Source organism: Abrus precatorius, unplaced genomic scaffold, assembly GCF_003935025.1.
Source record: "Abrus precatorius isolate BTA unplaced genomic scaffold, Abrus_2018 Scaffold10, whole genome shotgun sequence".
Classification (NCBI taxonomy): domain Eukaryota; kingdom Viridiplantae; phylum Streptophyta; class Magnoliopsida; order Fabales; family Fabaceae; genus Abrus; species Abrus precatorius.
In genome coordinates, this window is record NW_020874292.1 from 31,750,782 (window position 1) to 31,766,477 (window position 15,696).

Here is a 15,696-nt window from a genome sequence, read left to right on the forward strand (position 1 = left end):
TTATCATTGAAATTGTACCATAATGGACGTGTACTTTTCATTTGACATTTTTCGTGAAATTTTACACCGACAATTAATGCTCATGCATTTTTAGTTTTTTTTTCATATTTTTTCTAAGGTTCAATGGATTTTTCAACTAATTTAAACAATTGGATGTGTTAAAGACTTTTTCAATTTATCACAAATAAAATTAAAGTATGAGTAAGACAAAAAAGATAAAAAAAATTATAATGTTTTAATAATTTTTAACTCAACACTCTCCTTAAGATAAGAGTTTAAACTATTAAAAGATGATAAAATAACACAACAAAATAAATTATCACTCATATATTCTTTAACAAACCTGAAACTAAACTACTATGAAATAAGTAAGTTGTCATAATTTGAACTCTTATTTTGACCATACTATATATAACAAATTTGAGCAAAACCAGATACGGTTAAAATGAAAATTTTAGTCCACGTAATTAAAAAAAAAAAAAACTAAAGATGAATTTGAAATAAAGATGGTTGAAGAGATTGATTTTTATTAACCGTATGTGAGACTTAATTATACATTTAAGTTTCTACAGGTTACTAATCTTCTATAATTATGTTATTAAATTACTATACTTACATAGCAATTAATCATATAGAATATGCTATAATAATACAATAAATATATTACAATAATAAGACAAATTATGCTCCTCAATATTATTAATATGTTGAGATCATTAAATTTGTCAAATTTATTATTCTTTAACACTTTACTTCAAACGAGTGATCACACCAAGTTTGTTTCTATGCGTGAATCTTGAATAGCTTACTGCCTTTGCCTTGGATAAATAATATGTTGTCTAATATAGATAATGCTAACTTGGTATTCTTAAACTTGATCTTGAACAAAGTGGATGTCATCTAGCATGCATGATAAAATTGGAAGCAAGTGCCGTTGTATTCAAATTGTCACGTCATAGAATTGGTTTCATTAACATAGGTAAATTTATTTTTTCTAGTAATGATCTAACCAATATCACTTTAGTTGCTAAGTCAGCAAGGTCCTATGGCCAGATTATATAAGTTTTTCTTCTTTGACAACCAAGTAACGAGGGATTTTCCAAAATAAACACAGTGACCAATTGTTCATTTTCTGTCATATGAAGTGGTCCTGCGTCAGAAAATCCTACCAGATTGATATCAGTTGATGGTTTTATGTGCATAGAGTGGTTTGTTGTTCCACGAAGATACTAGAGCTTCATGTATTGTCTCTAGTTCTTTCTCAATTTTTTTGCTTCTCAATTGTTCAGGGAAGTTTGGGCTTGTGAACTTCTGCCATGCTTCTAGTGCACATTTTGTGAGTATTTGGAATTGCAATTGGATTGACATCTATTGTTTCATGTTGTGTGTTGGCTCCTGTAGTGCTTGTTCCTTATGTAGTATATTTAGCTTTTGTCCTAATTGATATGTCTGTTAATTTTGCTTCAATTTGTTGATCATTGACTGAGTTTGAGCTCTCAGTATGGCCTTTGAGTTGCTGCTTGATTGCTAGTGATCATGTTTTGTGTTTTGGTTTGAATTATCTGAAATGATTGTTCCATGGCTATCTGGTTAATGTTATTAATTAAGGGTTTCCTGCAGAGACAAAAGGCTAGAAAATGAAATGAGGTTTAGTAGATGTTTCTACTAATTTTCTTGTATTGAGGAACCTATCATGGAAGGAAAAGTTCTGCTCATTAAAAATCACACGACTTGAGATAGATATTCTTCAATGTGAGTTTATGCACTTAAATACCCTATGTGAGAGTTGTTATAATTAAGAAAGACACATTTTGTGGTATGAAGTCCAACTTATATCTATTGTATGGCTTAAGGCATGGATAGCAAGAACACTCAAAGGACTTTACATTGTTGTAGCCCTGTTTCCTTGTTAAATAGAAGAGAATAGGGATTTTTGTTCTCAATTATTGATGTAGGCAAGGGCTTTCTACCAAAATTGCAGTGGCATCCTAGCAAAGTCAAGTCGAATTCGACAATATGTCTATACTTCCTCTTGACCCCACCATCTTGTTGTAAAGTATAAAGCCAAGACAATTTCAGTTGAAAACCTGATTCAAGAAAATTCACTTCCGTCACATTGAACAGCTTTGATCTTTCTATTAAATTGATTTTTAGATAGCCTTTTGAAATAAGTAAAAGCTTGTACAGTTTTAGATTTTTGTTTTAAAGGATACAATTAAGTGAAGTGACTAAAATCATCAATAAATAATACGTAATATTTGAAATCAAAACAAGAATTTATTGGTGTAAGATCCTAAATACGAGTGTAAATTAACTCAAGAAGTTCCTGAGCATGAGAGACAGAAGAGTTGGAAGATAAAAGATGTGATTTTCCAAATTGACAAGCCTCACAAAATATAAATTATCATTCTTAAAAACTTTTACACGACGGCTGTTCAAGATGTCATCTAGAACTTTTTTTATGTCCAAGTCTCTTTCTTTAACTAAAATGTAGGCACACAAGCTACTACTAGGTTGAAAACTGACACATGTTTACACAACTCATTATTAATTTTTTTAGTAGAATTTGAACTGTTCACTTATCTTTCACAAAACAATCATTGGCATTAAATTCAATTGCAATATCATTATCAGGAATAAGTTTGGAGACACTCAATAAATAAATTCTTGTAATTTTAAGTACATAAAGGACATCTTGCAAATCAGGTAATTTTTGTTAAGTGTCTAAAATTGCACTACTATAGGTATGTATCTTTAATTTCTCATTGTTACAAAAGTCTTACTATATTCTAAATTTTTTTCAAATTGATTAAGATCATTGAAAACATGATTACTAGCTCCATTATCAAATTAACATTGCTACGAAGGCGTTATATATTTTTTGCTTTTCTTCAAAAGTTTGACATTTATAAAACCCATAGAAACAATCGCAACATGACCAATCTTACCACATACTTGAAATATTAGTTTATTTTTGACATCCTTCTTTATCCTCTATCATCTCTTTTGAACCTGATAATTTTCTCTCCACCTCCCACGAGAAAAGTGACTTACTTTTTATCTGTCTAACTATTAGATTTGCAGTTGGATTAAGTATCAGGTTCCAGAAGTTACTTAGTTGCTCAAGTTTTTCTTTATGTTAGAAGTTATTGAGAGATTTCATCAATTGTGAAAATTGGGCTTGATTGTCTACTATTTCATTTTAATCAAGCAATTCTCCTCCTTCATCATGGTATTGGGCCTTATGTGGCCCATGATTGTGATAGTTAGAACATCTAATGCAAATTTAAAATATCTAGGGTTATCAAAGTTTCCAGTGTTATCAGATGCTATAAACTCGTAATAGCTCATATTAAACAGTTAGCAACTTCTCTCTCCACCATTCTCTCTGCAACATTGGGTTGAAGAACTCACACTTATGAGGAACTAATTGCCATCTTCATCATTCATGTTATATCTAGATATGGTGATAAATATATTTAGGTATGATGTTGATTTCTTATAAATCAATTTAGTGTTTTGGTGCTGGGTATGTTGGAATTCTTTATATACAATGTATTCTTATTATTGTGGTTGTTTTTATGGAGACCAGTAAAAGAAATACATGACACACAATTATGTAAAATTGCAATTCTTATGCATAACCGGCGAACAATTAGTTTAACAATCTCATTAAAATTTATAACATTTACCCATTCTAAACGTGTTTGAAGTTTTGAACTAAAAATAGCATTAAAACCAATACTATGCTCGTCTTCAATAAATAAACTTAATTAATTTCTGTTTACGGTGAAAAATGACAATTGTAAACAAATAATCCAAAGATCAATCTGGGGATTGGATTTAAGTCCTCTTTGGGTTCTTTTAAATGTGTTGTTAACGTAACGGTGAAATGGATGCGTAAATTCAACAATTTAGCAAGAATAGTGAATATTAAACGTGCAGGATTGACTCAAAACGTAGAGGTTCATCACAGAAAGTATGAAATAAGAAATGAATTACATAAACAAGAACAAAAGCAAACAAACGAAGGAACTTGAATTAAAATGCAGAAAATAAAGGCATAGAAATGTAAATATGCTGAAATGTAAACGTACGACTCCTCACAACGGCGAACAACGGCCACCGTGGGTCTCCTTGTAGCTGGTGTCTGGCGCGGTGCAGGATTTCAGCGTCTCAGAGAGTTTAGGTGCAGTGTCTGGGTGCAAAAAGTCGTCCTTTGTGAAATAATGCTTTGTAGTATTTATAGACATGAAGATCACCACAATCTCCTTTGCGTAGTGGTGAATGTTGATAACTACTGGTAACCGCTTTTGGATTTTTCAATGCTCCTATCTTTCGAGTATTTCTGAGAGAAACCTAGGAAACTCTTTTAATGTTATGGCCTTGGAATAGTTTCTTCTTGACTTCTCTTTTCGAGCCATTTTGGAGTTTTGAGAGTCTGTCTTGGTCTTGTGGACTTAGAACATTTTCTTTACTCATTTCTATTTTCGAGCAATTCTGGAGGAAATCTGGAGCTCAGCCATGTTTGTGGACTTAGAATATTTTCTTACCACTTCCTGCTTTTCGAGCAGTTTTGGGTGTCGGGTACTTGGAAACTCTTCAAAATATTTCTCGAAAAGCCATCAGTTTTTTGTGGACTTAGAATATTTTCCTGTTAGTCCTATTTTTTCGAGCAGTTTTAGGTGTCAGGGACTTGAGAACTCCTCAAAACTCCTCGAAAAACCATCAGTTTTGTGGACTTGGAATATTTTCTTACCAGCTCTATTTTTCGAGTAGTTTTGGGTGTCAGGGACTTGAAAACTCCTCAAAAACTCCTCGAAAAACCATCAGTTTTGTGGATTTGGAATATTTTCTTGCCAGCTCTATTTTTCGAGTAGTTTTGGGTGTTAGTGGCTTAAAAACTCCTCAAAAACTTCTCGAAAAAGCCTTTAGTTTTGTGGTCTTAGAATATTTTCTTGTCTTTCAAACGGTTTAGAGAAAAATCAACAATATGACAAAAATCTCCTAAAATAGCTCGAAATGTGTTCCTTTTAATTACCACCAAAGATCTTTCAATATTCTCTTATGTTCAGGTTTATCTTTACCTCGTTCTTGACCCTCAAAACATGTTTGAAATGTAGTTTCCTTCAAGATGATTTTTAACTTAGAAAATTTTCTTTATCCCAAACAATTTCATAAACAAGTTACGTGCATTTTATTTAAAACAAGTTTGGAAAGCTGTGGGCTTAGCTACCCACCTGGTTTTTAAAATTTTCTGCACATGAAGGAGATGCTTTGGACACATTCTCATATTACACCTTCGTAGAAATAACAATTCATAAATACAATAAATTTAGAAATAAAAGTAGTCTTAACATATATTTTTTCAATCACATGATATACTAAAATAATATAAAATGAGGTAAAACATGTCATTATTCTTCATAATTATCCTTAAAATTATTTTTGTATTCTAAATCTTTTGTACAAAGTTTTAGTTTAAAAAAATTACTGTTAAAATTTATGAGGAATAAAACCTATAAAAAATGTTTTACTCGTAATATATCATGATAAAACTTCTTATCATGAATTTCAATTTATTAATTCTTTCCGTCTACATATGCAGATATATATTTGTTCGTAAACTTTTAAAAATGATAACGGATAATTTATATATGAACTCCAGGGTACAGAGTAATATAATCGCATGGCATGACATAATTTGCATACAATAGGAGATTAAATGTGAATAATTAAAATGAAATGTCCGAACTAAAAGTGCCATTAAGTCTTAATTTTTTTTTAAAGGTCTAAGCTTGATAAATTCAAACTGCCTTAAACGATTAGAAGAGTGCATTTGCTAAATATAACAACACATAAATCATGAAGTCTCCTACAGAGATATCCACATTTATAATCATGTTTTTGCATCTGTGTCCACCAGCACGGCAGAATTAGGAGTAGGAGAGTCACGAAATGGGAGAACCAAAGCATCTCTGAAGATATCACTGAACCTTTTGCTCTCCAACGACTTAAATGCATCAGCAAATCCACAAATTGTCTGTATGAAGGTGAAATAAAGGGCCAAGAGAGCACCAACGGTTGAGATTCCCACAGCCCAGCTGGTCAAATAGTTTCGCACTATTGAAGCTCTTGTTTTTGCATATGCGGTATCAAAGTACTTATTAGCCTCATTCACCACTTTGTACAAGTATGACTCATTCACATCAGCAAGTATTTCTTTAGCAATATCGTTTATTAGATCAGCCACCCTTTCATCGTTGCCTAAAGAGTGATGAAGAACCCCTTTGTAATGAAGAAGAGCCACATCTTCTTCTGAGTTGATGAGTCTGTTGAAGAAAAACAAGTAGGTTGTTACATCAGGGTTGCATCTTTTGTGGCACTTTTCAAATGCTACTATGTTACGAAACACTGTCCCTCTATGATCGCTTATGTGCAAACGAGGGATTGTTAGTTCCCTCGTTAATACTCCCCACTTCCTTCCAAAGGTTATATCAAGCAATTCGCGGTCCTCATCAACTTTGATTTTCACACCAGCATCCTTCAGTTCTGTAGCAGAATGAATCATTTGCTTCTGAATTCCTCTTGACACTTCTTCCCCTTTAACATTGGGGGGTCTAATGTTGTACCTAAGAAGATCAAGCACGTGCTCTATTTCAAACTTGTAAGCTTGGTAACATTCTGGAATATGGCTCGAGTCTGATTGAAGCAAACGGTAGAAGAATCTAAAGGCAAGATCATTCAGATTCGTGGATGGTTGATCAGGACTAGAGTCATTTGTGAGCTCAAACAATTTGTTCAAAACAAAGAGTGGAAGCTGGTTTTCAAGCATTATCAATTCGCGGCGAATGGTAGGTAGCATCCATCTACTGAGGGAAGGGACTTGTTTGAATTGGTTGTGTGATAAATCCCTCAAGAGCTGAATGATGAAAGAGGCATCAATTAGCATCATATGGAGAAACTCATCACTGTTGTGTTTGATTTCACCCATGTAACATTTTCGAATGTTGGCTTCTTGCTCCTCAAGAAACTTGAAAGCCTCGTCTAATTTGGCTCCATTTAGACCATTTGGATTGAAGAGGCGATTAAAAAACCTCTTTTTCAGGATTTCCATGTCTTGCAAGTGCGGTGCTCCGTGATGGTAAGGGCCTATTGAGATGTTGTTGGGTATGTAGGCTTTGGAATCGACCCTCAACATGTTTGGTGGAACCCTGTATATGCAAACTGACTCATTTTCTTTAGGGATTATTCCACTTTCTAATTCTTTCTCAATAAGACCCCTCCAATTTGATCTTCTTTCAGCAGTGCCATGAAAGTTTCTTCTGCTGAAATTCTGGAAAGTCAATCTAATGAACTTCATTCTCCCAATTGTTTGGTGACGAAACAGAGGAAAACAAGTTATCTGGTGCAGAACATACCAATCATCCTTCTTTTAACTTACAGTAGGTCAATATTTTATATTCAAGTCAATTTTTGTGAAACAAAGCATGAATTTTACTAGGATGTGCAAGATTTCTACAGGCCCTGATGCTTCCTAGGATTCTTATTTTTGTTTTATTTCAACCTGCTCCTCTTTTTCTACAAGTTTTCTTGGGCAATTAATGTATCGCAAGTCAATTTCAAATTTGCAATAATATATTGAAGGATGAATTCATGGATGTGGAGTTAGTCGTAGGGGATTAAATTATTGGGCCAAGAAATATAATCAATTTCGCTAAGGCTAAAAAGGATACAACTTGTCAGTATTTTAAGACCATTGAAACATGACTTTTGTTCGTCTCATGTTTTCATATATGGTAAGTGTGCCTAATCTTTACCACGAAATGTGAATACATAGAGAAGAATAAGATTATATCACGGTTGTTAGGGCAATTAGGAATTGTTCTTTCTTATTTTCTTTTCCTTATATAATTATAAACTCGGAATGATCCATTCTAAGGATAAGCCCAACAATGATATATATATATATTCTAAATTATGACCCTGTTTCTTTTCATCAACAAATCCCTTTTTAAAAATAATAATTATTTTTCAACTTTTTCAATTCTTTAGTTAAGATTATGAAAAAAATCAGAACTTGAAAATCATCTAATTGAGGCTTTTCTTGTGAAGTTGTTTTGAAAAATTTTAAAATAAAACTGAAATTATAATTACTTATTAAGATAAAAAAATTTTATAAAATCGCTAAATATAAATCAATTTTTAAATATTCTAAAAATTACTAGCTTGTTTATAAAAGGTGAAATAAAAATTGCACATTTTATACTAGAAATAAAAATATACAATTTGAAGTAGAATAACTAATGAGCGACATAGACGTCTTGTTTCGATAAATCTTTTTAAAAACGATAAATCTTTTTTAAAAAAATTTAAAAATAGTATAAAAATAATTTTTTTATAAATTATAAACAATTTACATTTGTTTATTTTTTTTAGGAGTTATGAGAATCATTCATATTTAACTTTTTTTAAATTTGAAAAGATAAATTATTTTTAACTTATAAAAAAAAATTGATTCACTCTTATATATTAATTTCTTTATATAAAAATTTCTTTACCAGTTCATGCAAATAAGACTATAGTCGCATTTACAAAATACCTATCAATAAAAAATAAATAGAAATCAAATACTAGACTTTCTGTAATCAAATACTTAAGTGTAGCGATTCTTATCCAAAGGTGTTAAAGACCCATATCAACATAAGCTAATTTAAGGTTAATTTGTAGCTTCGTTTGTATGAGAACAAAAGTATTTTTTGAAGCTAACCTAAATATTGGTTAAATAATTAACAGTAGATGGTTTTTTTAAATATATATATATATATATATATATATATATATACCAGATAACCCAATACAGGTAGAATAAACGACTGAAAGGAAAGTAGGCAGTAGCAGGACTACTAAATGAGATGCAGAAATTTAAAAGTGCAGTATGTAAAACAGTTATAACATAAAGAAACTAGAACGGTGGTATAACCAACACAGATCTAGTGGAGGGAGAAGAGAAGAAAGCCGGAGCGACGGTAGTCCGAACAGGACCGGCTAAGAGGGAGAAGAGAGGAAAATAATTTGAAACAGCAAATTTTATTTGAAAGATCTCAAAGAAGAAGAAGGCTTACAAGAAGTTTTTTCTCTCAGAGCTTCTCTCTCTTAAATCTCTCTTATGTTGCTAAATGAAAGGGTACCTCACAATATAGACGAGGCCTCCTTATATAGAAATTTTTAAAGTACTATTTCTACAGTTCCGGTTGGTGACTGGAACTATTCACTATAGTACCGGTTATTAAAGATCTTGGATATCAATACCGAAACAATCATCTTCATTCTGATTATCTTCAATATTGGCATCTTGGTTAGAAGTTTCTCCTTCTTCTTGGCTTTGCAATAACAGGAGAACATCTTGAAGATTTTTCTTCATTTTTTCTTTGGTGTCGCATCCTGATAAGAATGCTGCAATTTTGGATTTCTGATTAAGGAATTGAAATGTTGCTGGGTCAGCAAGATTTAATAATTTGGGATTTTTCCCAAAATATTCAGCAACTCCTTCTGGTCCGGCATGATCTGCATTGAATTGATTCCACCATTTTACAAAGGAATACCTATGCAATAGAGGGAGAGTGTCTTCATTCTCTGTCTTACCATATCTGTATTGCCATGAGAATACCCATGCCAGGGCAAAGTCAGAGAAGTATTTAAGATCTGCTGGAATTCTTGATTCTCGCAGATATCTACCTTTGTAGATTTTGTATCCTTCCTTGACAGAGGTGGGAAGGATTTCTTCTATTGGCCCAAAATAATCCCACCATTGGAGGAACCAATTTGGAAAGTCATAATTCTGATTCTTTTTAAAATATATTAACCAAGAATGTCGGTTAAGTTTATTCTGGAACCAGAAAGTTCTTGTCCAAGCGTCAATGTAATCCCAATAATTGTATCCTGCTGGATCAAATGGTTGGGAAAACTTTTTATAAGAATTTAAATTTTTTCCAAAAGCCTTTGGAGTTAAGGCTTTCAGGATCTGGATTGTCGAATGGGTTGTGACTGATGGGTCTTTGTGGTCTTTGTAGTGTTTGATGGAAACAGAATCTGAATCCACTAAGATAAACTCATAAAACTGTCTAGTTTTATTAGCCTGATATGGCCTGAAATGAAACCCTGGTGGGAAAACTTTGGTAATTGCCTTGTATGGGTTTTTGTCCCAAAATTCAGGTTCCATTTGTATAACTGAGGAGAATTTTCCTTTGGCTATATAATGGTTTGGACTTGAAGTTTTTTGTTTTCCTTTTTGAGGGTCAAGGGTCCCTTCTGGTCTATTGGTTATTGTTTTCTGGGTTTGGTTGAAGGACTGGATTATAGTATTTAGGCTGGCTAAATCTAATTCCATTTCTTCTTCAGAGGCAATGTCTGCCCAAGATTTATTTGGTAGGCTATTCAAGCTTCCTTGTTGGACAGCTAAAAGCGTACTAATTGGGATAGCATAGTCTGCTTTGGTTTGTTTGGTGGCTTTTACAACAGAATCAGTCTTTTTAGAGGATTCTTTTGGAGTTCCAGATTGCTGAGTTGATGACTCAACAATTTGGATTGCTTTTTGAGTCGATGACTCAATGGGAGTAGATGACCCAGAAGAAGAGGTATTTGGGTCTGCCGAAGCAGATTGTGATTTTGATTTGTTTAAAGTCAGAGCTAATCTGACTTTGCCGCCTCTAGTGGTTCCTCCCCTAGAAGGGGTAACTGCCTTTCTAGGCATCTTACTTATCCTGTAAATATTCACGGGTAAGATAATCAGGAAGGGAGTTTGAAGTGCCTTTGAGATATTCTATATCAAAATCAAAAACACTTAAAATTGCTTGCCATCTCGCAAAGATTTGTTTTGAGGCAAGATTTTTAACATCCTTTTGTAAAATTTCTTTGGCAGACTTGCAGTCTACCCTAATTAAAAATTTTTGATTTAATAAATCAGATTGAAATTTTGAGACGCATAAAACAATTGCCAAAACTTCCTTTTTTACAGTAGAATAATTCTGTTGTGCAGAATTCCAATGTTTTGAAGTATATGCAATGATATGCTCATGAGACTCAATTTTTTGTTTAAGAATGCCTCCATAACCTATGTCTGAAGCATCAGTTTCAACGATTTTGAAGGCTTGAGGGATGGGAAGATATAAGCAATTTATCTTCCTGACTTTGGTTTTGATTTCTTTAACGACATTAGTGTGATCGTCAGTCCAAGAGGGAGGATTCTTTTTAAGCCTATCATGTAAAGGCTTGATAATGTTATTTAGGTGGGGGATAAAATCTCCTACATAATTGAGGCAACCTAAAAACCTTTGCAATTGGGTTTTATCAAGAATCCTGTCAGGAAATTTATCAGCAAATTCAATGGATCTGCTGATAGGAATAATAGTACCTTGGTGAATATTATGTCCAAGGAATCTGATATTAGTTTGAAAAAGACTAATTTTTGATTTTGAAACGGCGAGGCCGTTTTGTTTAATAACATTGATAAAAACATTTATATGTTTAAAATGCTGATCAATGGATTGAGAAAAAATTAAAACATCGTCAATATAAACGATGACAAATTTTGAATAAGGATTAAAAATGTCATTCATGATTTTTTGAAATTCAGAAGGGGCGTTTTTTAGGCCAAAGGGCATAACATTCCATTCGTAATGCCCAAAGGGAACAGTAAAGGCAGTTTTGTACCTATCACTTTCGCAAATTTGGATTTGCCAAAATCCAGATTTCATATCAAATTTCGAAAATATCTTTGCAGAATTGAGTCTGTTAAGAAGATCTTTCTTATTGGGGATAGGATGCCTAATCCATTGAAGGGCTTGATTGAGAGGTTTGTAATTGATGACAAGTCTGGGAGTACCTCTCTCAATCTCAGCGGGTTTATTGACATAAAATGCTGAGCAAGACCAAGGACTCTTACTTTTTCTAATAAGGTTTTTGTCTAAGAGATCTGTAATCTCTTTCTGACAATAATGAAGAAGTTCTTCATTCATTTGAATTGGTCTGGCTTTAGTGGGAATCTGGGTATCTTTGAATCCCGATTCATAAGGGAGACTGACAATATGTTTTTTCCTATTCCAGAATGCGCTGGGTAGGTCAGAACATATAGAAGCTTGGATTTTGTTTAAAAGGGCTTGGATCTTCTTCTGAAGTGAAGAATTACATAAATATTTTTCAATATTAGCAAAAGAGACTTCTTCTTTTAAAAAATTGATTTGATTAATTTTGTTCTGGATGGAATTAATATTTTTTGTAAAAGGCTTATTAGAAAATTTGAAGGTTACTTGTTTCCCTAAATAATGAGTGGATATGCCATCTTTCGAAATTTGCAGAGGGAAAAGAGCCTTTATGAACGGTGTTCCCAAAATAACTTCATTTTTTAAATTTTTAACAAGAAGAAAATTTGTTTCAATCTTAAGCCCTTGATTTTCAATCACGGCTTTAGAAAGTTTGTAATTAATTTTCAGCTTTGAACCACTAGCAGTGCTGAGTTTTTCAGAGGTTTTTTCAAAATATTTTGTAGGAATTAGACCTTCTAAGATACAATTCGAAATAGCACCAGTATCAAAAAGGGCCAAAGTATCAAGAACAAAATCATCAATAACGATTCTGATATTAATATAAAATTTTTGTATTTTGACCTTGTTGATCAAGCACATAAATGTTTCTTCTGGATAATCAGAATCATCTTTCCCTGAATCATTTTTTTCAGGAAATTCAACTTTCTCAATGTCAGAATCATCATCTAATTGAGAAAGGATAATTTGATGAATTTGTTGTTGCTCTTTGATTTCTCTGATCTCTTTCTTGAGATTATTTATCTCAATCTGGAGATCTTGAATGGTGGTTGGTTTAATACTAGAATTCTTTTCTAATCTTTTAAAAATGTTTGTAATATCAAATTTGTTTGAAGTGAAATTTCTTTTAGGTTTAGTTTTGTTTTCTAAAACTTCTTTAAACTTGTTTAAAAAATCTTTTCTTTCTTGAAGATCCGAAATAGAGCTTATAGCTTCAAAAAGAAGGTCTTGTTCTTTTGTCAAAACATTGATTTCTGGAGTTTCATCACTGTCAGAAGAAGAGGCCTGGTCATCATTTTGAATTTGGTTGACCTCTTCTTCGGATTCTTTTATAGAATCCTCATCAGAAGTATCAGCCAGGAGGTTGTTGATTTGGTCTTCTAAAGAAGGCTCTAAATTGAGACTACTAATCTTTTTCTTTAGCCTGCAATACTTACTAATATGGCCAGGTTTACCACAATTGTAACAAGTTATACCTGTTCTGGGTTTTTTGGGAATATTGGTGGGGATGACATTATCCCCTTGTTTCTTAGGACTGGGTTTTCTATTGTACCGGCGCTTATAGGGCTTTTTGTACGGTTCTACAGCCTCTTTCTTAGGGGCATGTTTCTTCTTTTTGGGAGAGCAGGATGGAAGACCAAACTGTTCGCAGAATGAACCTAATTCTTTCTTGCTCAAGGCCTTTTCTTTGGCAAGCTCTTTTTGGAGTTTATTTTTCTGGCAGGCTTTAATACCGCTATGGATGATAATAGCAGTAAGCTGACCATAATCAAAATTATCATAATTAATTTCTCCAGTGGGAGAACGACTTCGGAGTTTACTCCTAATAAGATCTCCGAAGGCTTTAGGAAGACCATCAAGATATTTTTCTTTCCAATAAGCTTGGTTACAATCTTCCCTAGTAAGGACCCTAGACATAAAGGTATCTTTATACCACTTGAAATGTTCTAAGGAATCACATTTGAGTTTTGACAGTAACTCACCGGATCTCTCTCTCCAAAGAGAAGGATCACCAAGGAAATGTTGAGATATTGTGTATAATAACGTATACACAGCATCGGGGAGACGTTCATTATCACTGACAATGGTTTTCCCTTTATCATCAATTTTGACTGCAGAGAGAATGTTATCTCTGTCGGCTTCAGTGAGATAATTATCCCACCAACCTTTGAGTTGGCCAGTAAAACCAGCAACAAGAATATAGACAATGGTGTCTTCAGGCATATTTTGGTTAGTAAAATAGCCCATAGCGACAATCGACATATTTTGAAGTTTGGCAATGATATTATATTCAGATAATCCATCGATATTCCAAATATAAATATCATTAGAATTAAAACTTTGAATAAAATCTTGTTTTTCTTCTAAAATAAGATCAGGAGCAGTAGCTCTATTATAATAAAGCTTGGAAGAATTTTTCCAATTATTGATAGGATTAATAGCTAAGACAGAGTCTGTTTCAGAACAATGTTCTGAATCAGCCTTGGAGATGGCATTGATAGTTTTGGCAAGAGACCTAGTTCTGGGTTTAGCACTAGATTCTTCAGTAGGTTGAGGAGTGTCTGGAATGGTAGTGAGGAGACTAGTAATTTTACTAAGCAACTCATTTTGGTTTTCCTCATTTATTTTGGTTTTCTCTTTTTGCCTAAGTTCTAAGATTTTCTGCTTAGCTTTGGCGCTGATCTTAAAAGGTTTAAAAAGGGGTTTTTCTAGTTGTGAGGATGAAGAAGCAGTTTCTTCAATTTTTGTTTTGACAGGATTAACAGAGATTTTTTCTCCTAAAACCTGAAGGTATTTATTGGTATAATTGGCCTGTTCCATAAGGCCTTGGATGTCATGAGGAGTGATAGACTCATCAGCACTTTTAGACTTGAAAGGAGTGGCAGTAACAGGGTTACCGCCTTTATCTTTCAAATTAGGCAATTGGTATTGAGATATGGGCGGTAAATCACTTTGGACTATTTGTCCATCTTTGATTTGCCAGTTTATGACATTAGCAGAGGATGTACTAATAACATCTTCTTGCCAGGGATAATTAATATTATTACGAATGGTATAAGCATGATACCAATCAAAGAATGGAATATTTTGTTTGACTTTTTCGAGAAATTGATAGAATTTCTCTTGGATATCAGACCTGTCTTTTCCCCTATAATTTTGAAAGAACCACTCTCTTTGAGGTTTCCATTCCTCAGAGTAAAAATCTTTCCTAAGGGTTTCCTTATCTATAATGAATTTATGAGATAACATCATAAGACTCATTAAGGGAAGAGTAAGTTGGAGATTGGATACTCTGATTTTCGTCTTCTTTTTCAGAAGTCTGATAAACATTTCTGGGAATCCTAGAAGAAGTGTCTAAACCTTGAAGATTTAGCGATGGGTCATGGTTAACAGACCTAGGGATATCAGGTCTAACATAAGATCTAGAAGAAAAAGATCTCCTAGCAGAGACAAAATCAGATCGATTACTATAAGCATCGATCCTAGAGGAGAAAGAGTTTCTCCTATCAAAGGTTATTTCAACCTTTCCAGAATTGTCCTGTGAGATGTCCTGTATTTGAGGAGCAGGACGAGGAACACTGGGTGAGGCTTTATCCATCACCCATTTTTCTGGAAGAGTAACCTCATCCCATTTAATAATTCTAGGTAGAGAAACATTAGCCTTTGTCATATCAGTGATAAACAAAGTAGTTTCTCCTTTTTGAGGTTTGAGAAGGACTCTAGAGGCACAAGAATTCATGACCTTATACTGAATCCTATAGATTAAAGCGGCGGGAATAGATAAATTTTTAAAATATTAATGAGTTCTAAAAATTCTATATTAGGATTTTATGTTTTTTAAAATTAATTTTTTCAAAATTAAGAGCATGTTTGG

At 33.1% G+C, this 15,696-nt stretch overlaps 1 protein-coding gene across 1 annotated transcript; it reads right to left on the bottom strand.

Annotated features, from left to right (window-relative positions):
* Positions 1–5,899: 5,899 nt before the first annotated feature.
* On the bottom strand, positions 5,900–6,955 carry LOC113853187 (UPF0481 protein At3g47200-like). Its single transcript, XM_027483685.1, has one exon. The coding sequence runs from the start codon at positions 6,953–6,955 to the stop codon at positions 5,900–5,902; it is 1,056 nt and encodes a 351-aa protein (XP_027339486.1).
* Positions 6,956–15,696: the final 8,741 nt, after the last annotated feature.